This window comes from Hippopotamus amphibius, chromosome 2, assembly GCF_030028045.1.
Source record: "Hippopotamus amphibius kiboko isolate mHipAmp2 chromosome 2, mHipAmp2.hap2, whole genome shotgun sequence".
In the NCBI taxonomy this organism is placed as follows: domain Eukaryota; kingdom Metazoa; phylum Chordata; class Mammalia; order Artiodactyla; family Hippopotamidae; genus Hippopotamus; species Hippopotamus amphibius.
In genome coordinates this window covers 57,183,899-57,197,382 of record NC_080187.1, presented here as the reverse complement: position 1 = coordinate 57,197,382, position 13,484 = coordinate 57,183,899, and the positions used below count along the sequence as shown (strand labels likewise).

The window sequence follows — 13,484 nt, the reverse complement described above, 5'->3', positions numbered from 1 at the left end:
GTGGCTACAGTGGTTAGGGTTCCACGCTTTCACTGCTAAGGGCTTGGGTTTGATCCCTGATCTGGGAACTAAGATCCCACAAGCTGCACGGCTCAGCCAAAAAAAAAAAAGTGCAAGCCTGGCAGGGAGAGAGCAAGGGAGACTCTAAAGGTGAAGGCAGGAAGGAAAAAGAAAGGTGAACAAAGGTAAAAGAGAGAGATGGGGACAAGGGTGGGGCACGAGGGAAGCAGAAGAGGAATTTTTAAACCTGCTTCCCCTTTATCTACGCAGGCTGACTTGACATGACATCAAATTTTCAACTAGATTTTTTTCTTTTACGTTCACCAAATTACCCAAATAGATGTCTACATGGTGGTTATCCTTCATCTTGTGACTCAACATCTGGGTGATAAAATGCGTAAGCCGCTCTACTCTGACTCGGGCGAGCACCAAGTAGACCACGCGCGTTAAATCGGAGGAAAGTCTGGCTCTTGTTCAAACATCAGCCCAGACCAAGTGGGGAGAGAGGAGCTTCCCCTTTACCTTAAACTTCATGCAATTTATCACTTGAGCCTAAACAATCCCACATGTGTGAAGCACTGGAGACGGAGACTTGGGGAGGGCCAAACAAAGGCTTTCAGGAAAGGCAGAAGTGAACAGGAGACGGACGGTGGACTTGAAGTAGAAGCACTGCCAGCGAGGCGACAAGTCCATAAAACAGGGTCTAGACAGAGCATGAGCTCAAGGCACCAAAAGGTGACAAAAGAGAGAGAAGAGACAGAACACTGGGGGGGGGGGGGGGAATGGGGGCACTGGGTAGAGAGACTGGCAAAGACGAGGGGCCCCCAAAATGCTGATGGTTCCCAATAAAGCTTCCTGCTCACCTCTCAGCCTCCTAAATGACTCTCCTAATTGTGACTCAACTTCCACACGCACGTGTGGGGCAAAGGTGATGAACCCCACATGGATACAGAAAAAAAACACGGCAAGGAAGAGCCACACACGTGCTGGTTGGCTCTGGGGCCATTCGGGGCTCAGAGGTCCTTCAGGCATCTCTCTCCCCCTCTAGGTGCCTTGAGGCAGCCCTGACTTCCTTATTCTTCAGATAAAACGTGGGATCCAGGTAGAGTTGCCAGATAAAATATAGGATGCCCAGTTATTTTGAATTTCAGACAAACAACGAGTATGTTTTCAGTATAAAATATATTGCATGGGAAAGGCTCGTGCTGCTAATGTATTTGTTGTTTTTCTGAAATTCAAATTTAACTGGGACAAATTGATTCTAAAAGAAAATCATTCGTGTTTATCTGATGTTTAAATTTAACTGGGAATCTTATATTTTTATGTGCTGAATTTGGCAACTCCGGAGTCAATGAGAGAGAGGAATGAGTGAATGGGTGAATGCATGAATGGCAGAGAAGTAGTGAAACGCAGATCTGAGATTATAGTACAGTCATGATCATACGACAGGAATAACAGTCACTTCCACCGTTCAACCCACAGGTCGTAAATCTACACCCTACATACAACCTCACCTCTTCTGGAGTAAGATAAAGCCTTTTGCACAGAAGAAACTGGCTACATACGAACTGACTACTATAGGCAACTAAAGTGCCATCAGTCTGACCCCTGGCTTGGAAGGTGATGAGTCCTCGGAAGCTGAGTCTGGTTAGGAGCTTTGCAGAACAGCAGCAGTACATCCACATGAATGCCACAGTTTTTCCTGCCCCCTCCCTCAGCTTTCATAGACCATCCCCACTTTGTCCTGGGAGCTAGAGATCGTGTTTCTAATCCCAGCTGAGTCTTTGACCTGCTCGCTACAGGGCCCCAGGAGTAGCTGCTTTTCAATTGGGTTTTCTCATCTGAAATGTGGGATGGCGGAGCCAGTACCTAGCTAAAATGAGTCATGTGCATAGCTTTACATCAATCATGAAAATATCCTGTGCAATTGTGCAAATTGGACCCAAAGCCAAAAAAAAGAAAAAAGAAAAAGAAAAGAAAAAGCCTCATCCTTGATCTCCATAGAGACCCACCCCAGGGGCTTTATCGGAGGCACTAGGTGGGAGTAACAACTTTCAGAAGGACCGTGCACCTAAGCGTTCCGCCATTTTGTGAGTTCTCTTTTTAAAGAGTCCCAGCATCTTATGGGCCTTTAAAAATAGAGGTGTTAACCCCAAAGTGCTGGCCTGAATCCAATGATTCCATCCCTCCAAATTCTTCCATTCCTGCCATTATTTCAGTGGGACTAGGAATTCCTCCCTTATTTCCTTCTCGAAAGCTCCTGTTATACAGGAGCAGCTGCAGTGTTTCTCACCAGCTTGGCTCCTTGGTGGTCTTGAGGGGGCTGGGAAAGATTAAGTTTAGAGCAGAACTTTTCTGGAGGACAATCATTTAATTAATTTCCTGGTCCAGACTGATGCGATGCTGACTCCCTATAGACTTTGGTCAAGGCTGCCTAACAGGTTTTGGACATCTTGTCACTCAACCACTTTCCCTTCTGATCAAATGCCTCCTCCAATACAACTCTAGGTCACCGTGCAGCACAGAACAGAGCCACAAAGAACAATTTTTACAAGATTTCAGTCAACAAATAATCTAGTCAAGCCCTAGTGGGTAGAACTCTAAACCTGCAAATCATTTGTGGATAACGACCTTTTCATATCCTTGGGATATATGTCCTATTTTACAGCCATTTGGTCTTGTAGCCTCTTGGCTGGGTCAAAAATAGACCCAGAAGAACGTATCCAGCCCTGTTTGCTGAGACGGAAAGAGAAAGCAAATAATTGGAAGTTCTAGAAAGTTCTCTCTGGGTGAACATGTAGTCTTATCAATCTTTCCCAAGTTCCAGGACCTTTGTTCCCCTGAAAGCCTGCCAGACAACTTTGGAAAAAGATGCCTTTCTTACAGAGAAATATCTATTTCTTATTTCCAGCACAGCACCATTTCAGAGTACTGTTCTTCCACTCCTGGACTGATCCACTTCCTGGCAAATCTGCTATTTAGTCACATCACACACTTTTATGAGGAAGAAGCTGGAAGTTCAAGTATACCATTATCTGTTCTGAATAACCCCAGACACCCAGCTGGTCTCCTGACTTTCAATGGGAATTGATCCAGGGGACCTGCACAAGTACTTTGAATGAGAGGAGGCTAGTCAAGGTGAACTGGTTTTGGTGTTTCTCCCTCTTTTCTAAAGAAGTACTTATAAATGGTTCGGGTCTGGCCTCCGAGTTTCTGCTTTCTCACAAACATCCAGGCTACTAAAAAATTCACAGATTGCCAGATGGTACAACAGCAGTTCTTTGCAAAGGATCTGAGCTTTCCAGTGAATAAAGGACGCGTACTCATGGGGACAAGTGGTAACATCAGCAGAAGCTTTGGAGTGGTGGGTGTATTGGGGGAGGGGAAGTGGGGTGCGGAGAGGTGAGAAAATGGGCCTTTCACCTCCGTGACTGGTATCTGGCGGGGAAAAACCGACTCCCGACTGCTGCTGGTGGTGGAAGAGAGCATACACATCCAGAAGAAGTTGAAAGAAACAGAATCAGAAACTGGGATATTTTATTTCACAACATTTGAAGGCTGCATCCATCTACCAAATCCTTGATGGTATAGAATGATGGAAATAATGCCCAAGCTTTCGCAGGTAAACTTGTAAACTCCCAAAGAGCCACCAAAAGAAATGCATTTGTGAGCTATTGTAATGTCTTCCTAATAGGTTTCCCCACTTTCATTCTCCATTTCCTAATTCACCCTCAAAGTGCTCTCTCCAAAACATCCATCTTACCATGAAATTGCACTACTCAGAATCCTTTGGTATCTTCTCGCTGCCAACACAACAATGTTAAAACACTTTTGTGGGCTTCCCTCCAATGCAGGGGACACAGGTTCAAGCCCTGGTCCGGGAAGATCCCACATGCCACAGAGCAACTATTCCCATGCGCCACAACTGCTGAGCCTGCCCTCTAGAGCCTGCAAGCCACAACTACTGAGCCCGTGTGCCACAACTACTGAAGCCCACATGCCTAGAGCCCGTGCTCAACAACAAGAGAAGCCCATGCACTGCAACAAAGAGTAGCTCCCACTTGTCACAACTAGAGAAAGCCCGTGGGCAGCAACAAAGACCCAATGCAGCCAATAAATAAATAAACAAATAAATAAATTAAAAAAGAAGATCAGAGCTGCTGGATCATATTTGTATACTAATAAAAAAAATGCTTTGGTAAAGGCATATGAAGTCTTCAGACATCTGGACCCAAGTATTCTTTCCAACCTCTCCTACTGTCCCCCTTTACATACATCCATGCACCTCTAAATCTACAAGCAGATTTAAGGAATTCTTTCCTTTCCACGTGCCTTTTCCTGCATACTTTTCTTCTCCTAGAATGCCCTTTGACCTCAACTGCATATGTCCACGTTACAGATCTCACCCCATTCACGACTGCCTAGATGAAATTCATCTTCCTGCTTCAGATCTTCCAGAGTTTTTATCTCTACCTCTTTTGTGGTACTTTTCACATTGTACGTTGCATCACTGTCACTTCTGCACATCTTTTGTTTTTTCATCGGAACTCTAAGCTCCTGATGGGAAAGCTTTGTGTCTATTCAATCTTATTATCCCTAAAAGCACCTTGCAAAGTCCACGACATGACAGGCCCTAGATAAATATCTACTGAAAGATTCATTCTGCCTTATATCCCTAGCTCTCTGTTCTTGGCGTTGTTTTGTACCACTCTGCCATTGAGGGGTAAGATTGCTAAGCAGCTGTCAAGTACAAGTACTTACAAGAAAGGTCCCATATAAACTGGCAAAAGACTCTGTCATCCAAACTCTCTGATGCTTGGCAGTCAGAGATTAATCTGCCAACTAATATTCACTGAGTGTCTGTAGTATCCAAGCCACTGGTTATACACTGAGATACACAGGCTCATAATTGCCATGACTTTTTTAAAAGCATCTATTCTGTCAGGCACTATATGAGCACCATGTACACGTTAATGATTTAACACAACAACTCAATGGGAGAGGTAGTACTGTTAACACCATCACAGAGCTAATGATATTAGAGTCAAGACTTGAGTGACATATGGTGTCTGACATCCAAGAATTACAGTATAGTTGGAAACGTAAGGCAAGCTCGCATAGGGAAAAGGATAACAATATCCACACACCCTAACAAGAGCGCGTATACGTGACAAGTGTCAAGTGAAAAGACTTTGGCTACAAGAACTGATATCTTTGAAGAGGTAGAATCTGAATGAGGTCTTGAAAAGGGAATCAGATTTATGTTGGCAGAGAGCTGGGGGTGAGGATTCCAGGCAGGACTGATGTGTGCGAAGGGAGATGGGGGGTGGGTGGTGGTTAGGGCATACTCAAGGTCTGTTTGATGGAACAAACATTTTGATTCCATATTGATTCTCAGAGAAAGAAATGATGGGACTAGAAAGTTGAAACCTACCTACCATCTACTCATCTAGTGTTCAGAACACTTTCACAGTTTGTAAATATATTTTTCTCTGCGTGATTATTTAAGCTGTCAGCTCCATAAGAGCAGAACCATGCCTGCCTGTCAGATTCGCTGATGGTTTCTCAGAACCAGGGGTTCACAAATATTTGCTTAATAATTGGACAACAGAAAAAATTACTAAATGAATGAATGATGGAGTGAATCAATGTATAGACAACCAGGCTAGTTTGTGTCAAATGCTAAAGTTCTGAAGTCCAGGAAGACTGGTCATTCAAGTGGAATCATTATAATTCTTAAAAACTAACCCAACTACAGACATGAACACCATCACAGCTCCAACTCTTTAATCAGGAGGAGGAGAATGATTTTCTCAAAGGAAATTTTGTTTCTCGTTTCCCACTTGACACAGGTTGTCATCCAGTGAAGTGCCTTGACCCAAAGGGACATTTTTCTATTCCAGAAAGTAGAAGAGTCCCTTCTCCTACCTGTGTCTTCCTGAAATGGCCAAGAGACCAGCAAAGGTTTTACTAGAAAACAAAGGAAGGAGAACACGAAAGAATGATGCTTTTGCTTTGGTTAAATCATCTGTGTATTTTAGTGAGAACATCTAAACCTCTTCAAAGGAATGGAACTTTCACTAAGAAAAAAAAAAAAAAAAAAAAAGGCCCAGGGCCAGGATTTTTGTAGACTCGTCACAGCACTGGGCTCCTTTATATCCAGTAGGGAGACAGGGAGTCTGTGCAGAGAAGGCATATTCGAATAGCTCCTGTAAATTATTGATTAGCAAGGATGATGAATTAGCATGTCTGACACCCAAACCTGGGCCTTGGCTAGAAGCAGAGAATTTAGAGCCAAAAGGTAATGTAAAGGTCACCCATCAATCCAAAGCACTTCATTTCACAGATAGGGAAACTGAGGCTCAGAGAGGCAGCTCATGACCTCCATGACATTAGACAGCTAGTTAGCAAATGATCTGGGGTTCTAGAAGCAGGTGTCCTGATCCTAGTCCAGAGCCATTCCCACTGCACCATGTTGTCTCACTGGGGACCAATATTCCATCAAACCTGTCACACCATTGAATGTGACTTGTACAATCTCAGAGTTAAGTGATGCTTCGGAGGCCAGTGATGACCACCACTTCCCAGAGAATGGATCCTCTCTCCAGTGTTCCCATCAGGAGTTCTTCAAACCATGCTTACCAGGCTCTTCTGCTCTTCAACAGCTCTAAATTCTGCAAAATTTTTCCTTCTATTGGAACAAACTCTTTTTTTCCATAACTTCCACCCATTGACAACACTCCAGTGTCACCACAGAGACTGGCTTTGTGACCTTGGCCAAGTTAACCTACCTCCTTAAAACTCACTTCTTCCTCTGTAAAATTAAGACTTTTCTCAACTATTGAAGATTAGTTAAGATTATTTAGTGAACACAAATTGCTTAGCACGACACCCAGCACACAATAAGCGCAAATTAAATGTTAGATAAATGTTGAATACTGCTCTTATCCATCCTTCTCAGGGACAGAATTCTTCGTTCAGGAGGAGTGACTACCGATACACCCCAGTTTGTCCATTTCCAGGGAAAGGGAGGGAGTGGTCACAGACTGAAAACCAACCTGAGTGGCCTAGGATGGCAAGAATCCACTGAGTTTTGTGGACATAAATCTCACCTTCAGTTCATCTCCAGCTACTATCCAAATACTGCTTCTGTGTTGAAAGGGACAGCGGGGTTAAAAGCAGAATCTACACCACAAACCAAGAATAGATTAACATGGAGTTCATTTGATAAATTTACCAAAAGAAAAACTCTGGTGTTCAGGATGAAGGCAATACCCTCTAGGATGCATGGAAGGTTGATAAGGGCTTTACTCCCTACAATTATTCTCTCTGAAAGTTCCCCTTCCACTAAAAACACTTTCTGGAGTTAAGTGATACACAGAGAGAGGAACAAGTATGGCTCAGAGGAAAGAGGATTCAAACACTTCTCTGGTGAAACAAGGTAGTCAGTGAGCCAGAGAGAAGCAGGAAGAGGATGTGCTAGATGGCAGGGGAAGGGCAAATGAGAAGCCTGGACCAGAGAAAGGAAAGCAGCAGGTGAGGATGCCTTCCAAGATGGTAGCAGGAGAAAGCTTCACTAAAAAAAAAAAGAAAGAAAAAACTCAGGCCCATTTGGATGGCAACTATCAAAACGCAAAACAAAACTGAACAAGAAAATAACAAATGATGTGGGAATGTGGTGAAAATGGACTTTGTGCACTGCTGATGGGAATGTAAAATGGTGTACCTGCTAAGGACATGGCATGACAGTTCTTTGAACTACCATGTGATCCAGCAGTTCCACCTCTGGGTGTGTACCCAAAAGAATTAAAAACAGAGACTCACAGAGATATTTGTATATCCATATTTATAGCTGTATTATTCACGACAGCCAAAAGATTGAAGCAACCCATGCGTCCATTGACAGATGGATAGATAAACAAAATGCAGTGTAACCACATAATGGAATATTATTCAGCCTTAAAAAGGAAGGAAATCTTGACACATGTTACAACATGAAGGAACCCTAAGGATATCATGCTGTGAAATAAGCCAATCAAAAAAGGACAAATACAATATTATATGAGGTTCCTACAGGAGTCAAATTCATTGAGGCAGAAAGTAGCATGGTGGTTCCCAGGAAATGGGAGGAGAGGGAAATGGGGAGTTAGGGTTTAATGGGTACAGAGTTTCCATTTGGGAAGATGAAAAGAGTTCTGTAAATGGTTGGTGGTGATGGTTGCACAACAAGGTGAATATACTTAATATCTCTGAACTGTACATTTTAATATGGTTAAGATAGTCAATTTTATGTTATGCATATTTTACCACAATTTAAAATTGCTTTTTTTAAAAAAAAAGGAAGATAATATCAGGAAAACCCCTCATGGGCAAATAAATGCCAGATATTTTTGTGTAAACCTTCTGAATGAGGGTCATTCTGATGTTTGCTTGGCTTCTTGAAAAATAAATAAAAAACATCAACACTTAAAATGGTCCTTCTGGAAACAGAGCTCATAAATATAGGAGACCAAGATCTGAAGACAGACACTGGGATATTTAGCATGTGAGAAACAGATTAGAGCTGCCCTTTTAATAAGAAATATCATACTTGTGTACACATGGGCAGGGGCAGCCTACAAAGATTTAAAAAGAACCCTCGTCCTCTCCTCCCATCTGACTTTTCATGGGACTTCAAGAACAGGAACAGTAAAGACTCTTTTTCCTTCTCCCAAGTCAGTGAGATTGTCCCTAAAATCCTCTTCCCATGGACCACCAACCTCTCCACCCAGAGATGTGGGGCTGTTGCAGAAGAACATTCCAGATAGAGAAGAGAGTCTAAAGAAAGCACAGCCCATGAAAAACAAAGCTGGATTAGTGCTTCCCTTTGAAACTGCAAATGTAAAACCCTTTTATTTTTATTTACCACACAGAGGTCTTTATGGACAAGGTGTAGGCTGAAGACCTTGGTAGAGATTATGTTTTCATTGCTGGTTTTGTTTTGTTCTGTTTCCTTGAGTTTTTTCAGATAGGAACTTTTTGGATTTTTACACTCAAAATGAATAAACCCTACCGCCGCTCTGTACGTGCATTTCTACACAGAAGGAAGTCTCTGCTGGAGGCTAAAGATTCAGCAGCAAGTCCTGCTGGGCTGTGTGTTGGCCTGGCTTTTTGGAGAGGGGTGTGACTGCTCAAGAATCCACAAAAGCATACTGAAAAGACAACTGAAAATAAAAATTTAATTTATGTTTCTAGAGAGATTAAGGCAGGGAGTCATTTAGGCCGGGGGGAAAAAATTCCCAGTCTGGGGCTAAGTCTTAGGAAATGGAGAACTCAGTCTCTGATCAGGATGCCCTATTGTACAATCCAATGATTTTCAATTAAGGGGCCACGAGGTTGAGAAAGCTAATTTTCATATTGCAAACAGCCTATTGGAAATGGAATGTCTGCCCAGGACGTGGCCATGTGGGCTAAATGAAAAATCAGGTTGTTTCGTGCTTGAGCTGGCAGTCTATCAAGTTAGCGTGGTAACACTGGTAGTTCTCATCCAGATCAGAAACTCTGATTGGCCATTGATGAAATCAAGGGCATTTGTTTTTTTTTTTTTTTAATTACTATTATCTTTTTTTTGGCCACACCATGTGACAGGCAGGATCTTAGTTCCCCGACCAGGGATGGAACTCAGGCCCCCGGCACTGGAAGCTCAGAGTCTTCACCACTGGACCACCAGGGAAATCCCGAGATCAAGGGCATCTCTGGGGTGAGATTTTTCCTTCCCATTCTGTTGTACGTCTTCAATTAATAAAAATGAAATTACAGCTGGATTATTACTTGTTAATTGCAGCTTGACAGACAAAATCTTGCAGAACCTGATTCACCAAAGGAAAAAATAAAAGGGGTCCCTGGCAGTGAAAAGTTTGGGAACCACTTTTGAGCCACCCTTTCCCCTCCCCCAAACATGCACAATTCCAAGGGAATACACAGGCTTCCCTGGAGCCAGAGTGGAACATGCCTGTTGTGTGAGGAAACTCAGAGAGAGACAGTGTAAATTAACTGCATCTGGTTAGATGGAGCAAGCAGGGGGAGAAGATAATTAGTTGGCGTTACAGGAACAAGTGCAAGGAAGAGAGTTCTATATTTACTCAGAGGAAACCCAAAATAGACTACTTAGCACTCGTTTGGTGCTCATGGGTTATCTCAATATTTCTAAGCCAGCACGTGCTGAACCCAGAGACCAGAGGCACCACTTGAGCCCTGGACGACACAAACCACCCATCCCACCTCCAGCAAATGGAACCCTGCCTTCATCCCCTTTCCCTTCCACAAATGAAGGCAAGAAGGGGAAGGAAAGCCCAAAAGGCAGTCAGGAGTAATAAGACAAGATTCTGGTGAAGAAGCAAGTAGTATCTTCACACAAAAGCCCCACAATGAGGAAGCCGAACCAACACATCTGTTTATAATAAGATGAGTTCTCTAAAAACCTGATCCGGGTCAATTTATAGCACCCTTTGGTATGTAGATTTCCATGTGTAGAAGCACAACATTTCGAAAGTAAAACATATTTCAAGTGATGCAGAGACGTTGCTGGGCTGTTTTATGGTGCACAGGCTAGTAAAAATAAATGCCACAGTCACATAAAGCTCCTTAAGATGCAGCAAGTATACAATTTCCATCTTCTCAGAAGAATTTAAAGCGTTCTAGCACAAACAATGAAGGCACATAATCTGAAAGTCTCTTCTCTCCATAGATGCCAAAAGCCTATGTACTTTAACATGTGTATTATGTAGGAAGGAAACATAGCATATTCGGCTCTCTCCCTGGGTTTAGGTTATACATGGTTTCTTAGAGAAGGAACTGCTACTAAGTGCAGAGTCTTTCGGATGTGTGCTTATGAGATGTAAGGTGCAGGTTAGCATTTACGGGTTTCCAAACATTTCTAAAGCTGGTTTATGGGGTGTTTATTACAAGAAAAGATGTAACAACCATGAGGTTAGAGTACCTTCTTGAAAGAGGAGCTAAAGTTAGTGGAAAAAAAAAAAAGACTAGATGAAGATTAGTGAGCTCAGTGGACACACTAAAGGACTGGATCTGTGTTTAGGCTGCCCTCACAGGCTGCCTATTCCCCAGAGGATCCAGGGGCATCCTTAGGAAGTTGGGAAATGATTTCACGTGTGATCACATAAATTGGGACAGAAAGTGCTGGGAGGAAAAGGTTGTGGCAGATCACGGGCCAGAAGTAAGGACAGCTGTGTTCTAGTGCCAGCTCTGCTCCAACCAGCTGTGCAACGGTGGGTAAGTCATGTCACCATTCCCGGGTTCAGTCTTTTCACCAGTCAAATGAGAAAGACAGTTGGCCCCAAAGAGTTCTTACAACTCATTAATTTTAAGCTTCTTTGCACTTTCAGAAAAACTAAAGAAATTCCAAAGAGCTCCCTACAATTGGTCTCACCTGGACCTCCTAAGATGGCAAATTTGGGCAGCATATACATCCAGCAAACATTTTCTATTTGTCTATCATACACCTCCAAGCATCTCGAAGAATACTGCAAAACTGCCATGGATATTTTAGCAATCTTCTGAAACCTACAGCAGCAGACCATACCCTCCAGCTATACCCTCCATGATACCACTGAACAGAGATGTTGAGTGTTTTGTCCAAGGTCAGAAGCTAGGACAGGATCAGAATTCCAAGCCTCCTCACTCCTAGGGCTATACTATACTTTCCACGAAGAAAGCAAGCTGGCTTTCTGGGAAGAATGCCAGAGGTTCCATTCTCCCAACTGAGAATTCGTTGGAATATTGGAATAACAACTTTGGAGACTGTGGTCTCTCCAATCCACTTCAGGACCTGTCTAGAAACACAAAAACCCAAAGAAAGAAGCAAGAGGGAATTATTCTGTTTTTTAACGAAAGAGAAAAAATTACGGATGGGAATATGGGATTTCTTAAACATTACACGATTGCTGGAAGTTAATTTGGTATTTCTTCATTGGTTTGTAAGTTCTGTTTCCAATCACAGAAACATACAGCTGAGGATGCCGAAATCACATTTCAATGAATTAGCATCTTGTCCCAAAGAATCTTTCCCACTGTGAACATAACATAGAACCCAGAATGCAACCCTCTGTGGTAGAAAGGAATCTCCCTCAATGCAACAGAGGGCTTGTCATCATCCTTTAAACCATAATCTAATTTGACAGTCTTCAAGCCCAAAAGCAATCACTGAGAATGATAAGGAAGTTATCGCATAACTTGGGGTACACTGCCTCTTCTAGGAAACTGATTGAGACCCTATCCTGCCAGATGGGATAGATGACATCCTTTACCATCCTTTACCAGTAGGCTGAAGTCAGAGCATCTGGAAAAGAATCCCATTATAGATTTAGAGACATATGTTCAGAAAGGAATGTTCTCACTTCTTCCAAGAAAGAGTGGCCAAGAAAGGCCAACCAAAACAAGAAAACACATGTCGGATCAGCTCCAAGCCTTGAAGATAACATGAAACTAATCTTAAGACAAAGCCCAATGATCAGTACTCAGAGTTGAGATTCTAAAGGAAAGAAACCAGAAATGATTTTTTTTTTTAAATCACTTTTTTCCCCTACCTGTCGATGATGACAGGGTCTGAAGGAGTCTCATTTCGGTTGCCACAACTTTTCTTTTCGCAACATCGACTGTAGATTGGGAAGGAACCAAAAGAGTAAAAGAAATGTGTTACAATCAAGAAAATACAATGAGCAGACAATGTAAGAACATTCACAAAAATGAGTACGTCCTAGGTAGCTGCTTAACTATCAGCTGCTTGAGCATGAATGTATGGCCATGTTCAAAAGCAGCACTAAACTTGAAGCCCAAGACTATTCATTCAAGTTATCCCTCTATGACTTATAAACTGGGTCATTCTCAGTGAATCACAATTTTCCCGAGAGCTGTATTTATAACCTGAATGATGGACAATTGGATTTTAAGATCTAGGATGTCACCTTCAGCTCTGTATTGAATGATTTTATTACTGTATCTATCATTGTATATTTTTAGATCCTTGTGTCTTAACAAATACTTGAAGGAAGAGGGGAAAGGAAAATGTATGAAAAAGACTCCAAGTAGCTTCCTGGATTACTGTAAACCTTAGTTATGTAACACGTTTCTTCAGAGAACTCAGTGTACTTTATAACCGTTTATTCATTCATTCATTTCCATTATTTTCTAAAGATGAAGGAGGAAGACCAGAACTATGGTATGCACTGTCAGGAAAAAAAAATGAGGCAGAGAGCTGTAAAATGATCTCTCCAATAATTTTCACCAAGTCTGGAACAGAAATGGGAATCGGCATGTAAGTCCCATCCCCAAAACCCTGCCTCCCAAGATTTCCTTCCACCTGAAAAAGTGCTGGGTACTGGGTAGAAATGCCTGTGGAATCATCTCAGAGGAAGAGAGAAAGGAGGGGCCCTAGAGCAAATACAACAGATGGGAAGGACTCAGCAGGACCTAAAGAGAACAAAACA

The 13,484-nt window shown here is 42.5% G+C and overlaps 1 protein-coding gene across 1 annotated transcript in view; it reads right to left on the bottom strand.

The window, feature by feature from the left end:
• EBF2 (EBF transcription factor 2) overlaps nt 1-13,484 on the bottom strand; it is a 193,039-nt gene that overhangs the window by 169,038 nt on the left and 10,517 nt on the right. Inside the window, exon 6 of the mRNA XM_057724418.1 lies at nt 12,585-12,653. Coding sequence (XP_057580401.1) covers nt 12,585-12,653 — 69 coding nt within the window. The remainder of the gene's footprint in view (nt 1-12,584; nt 12,654-13,484) is intronic.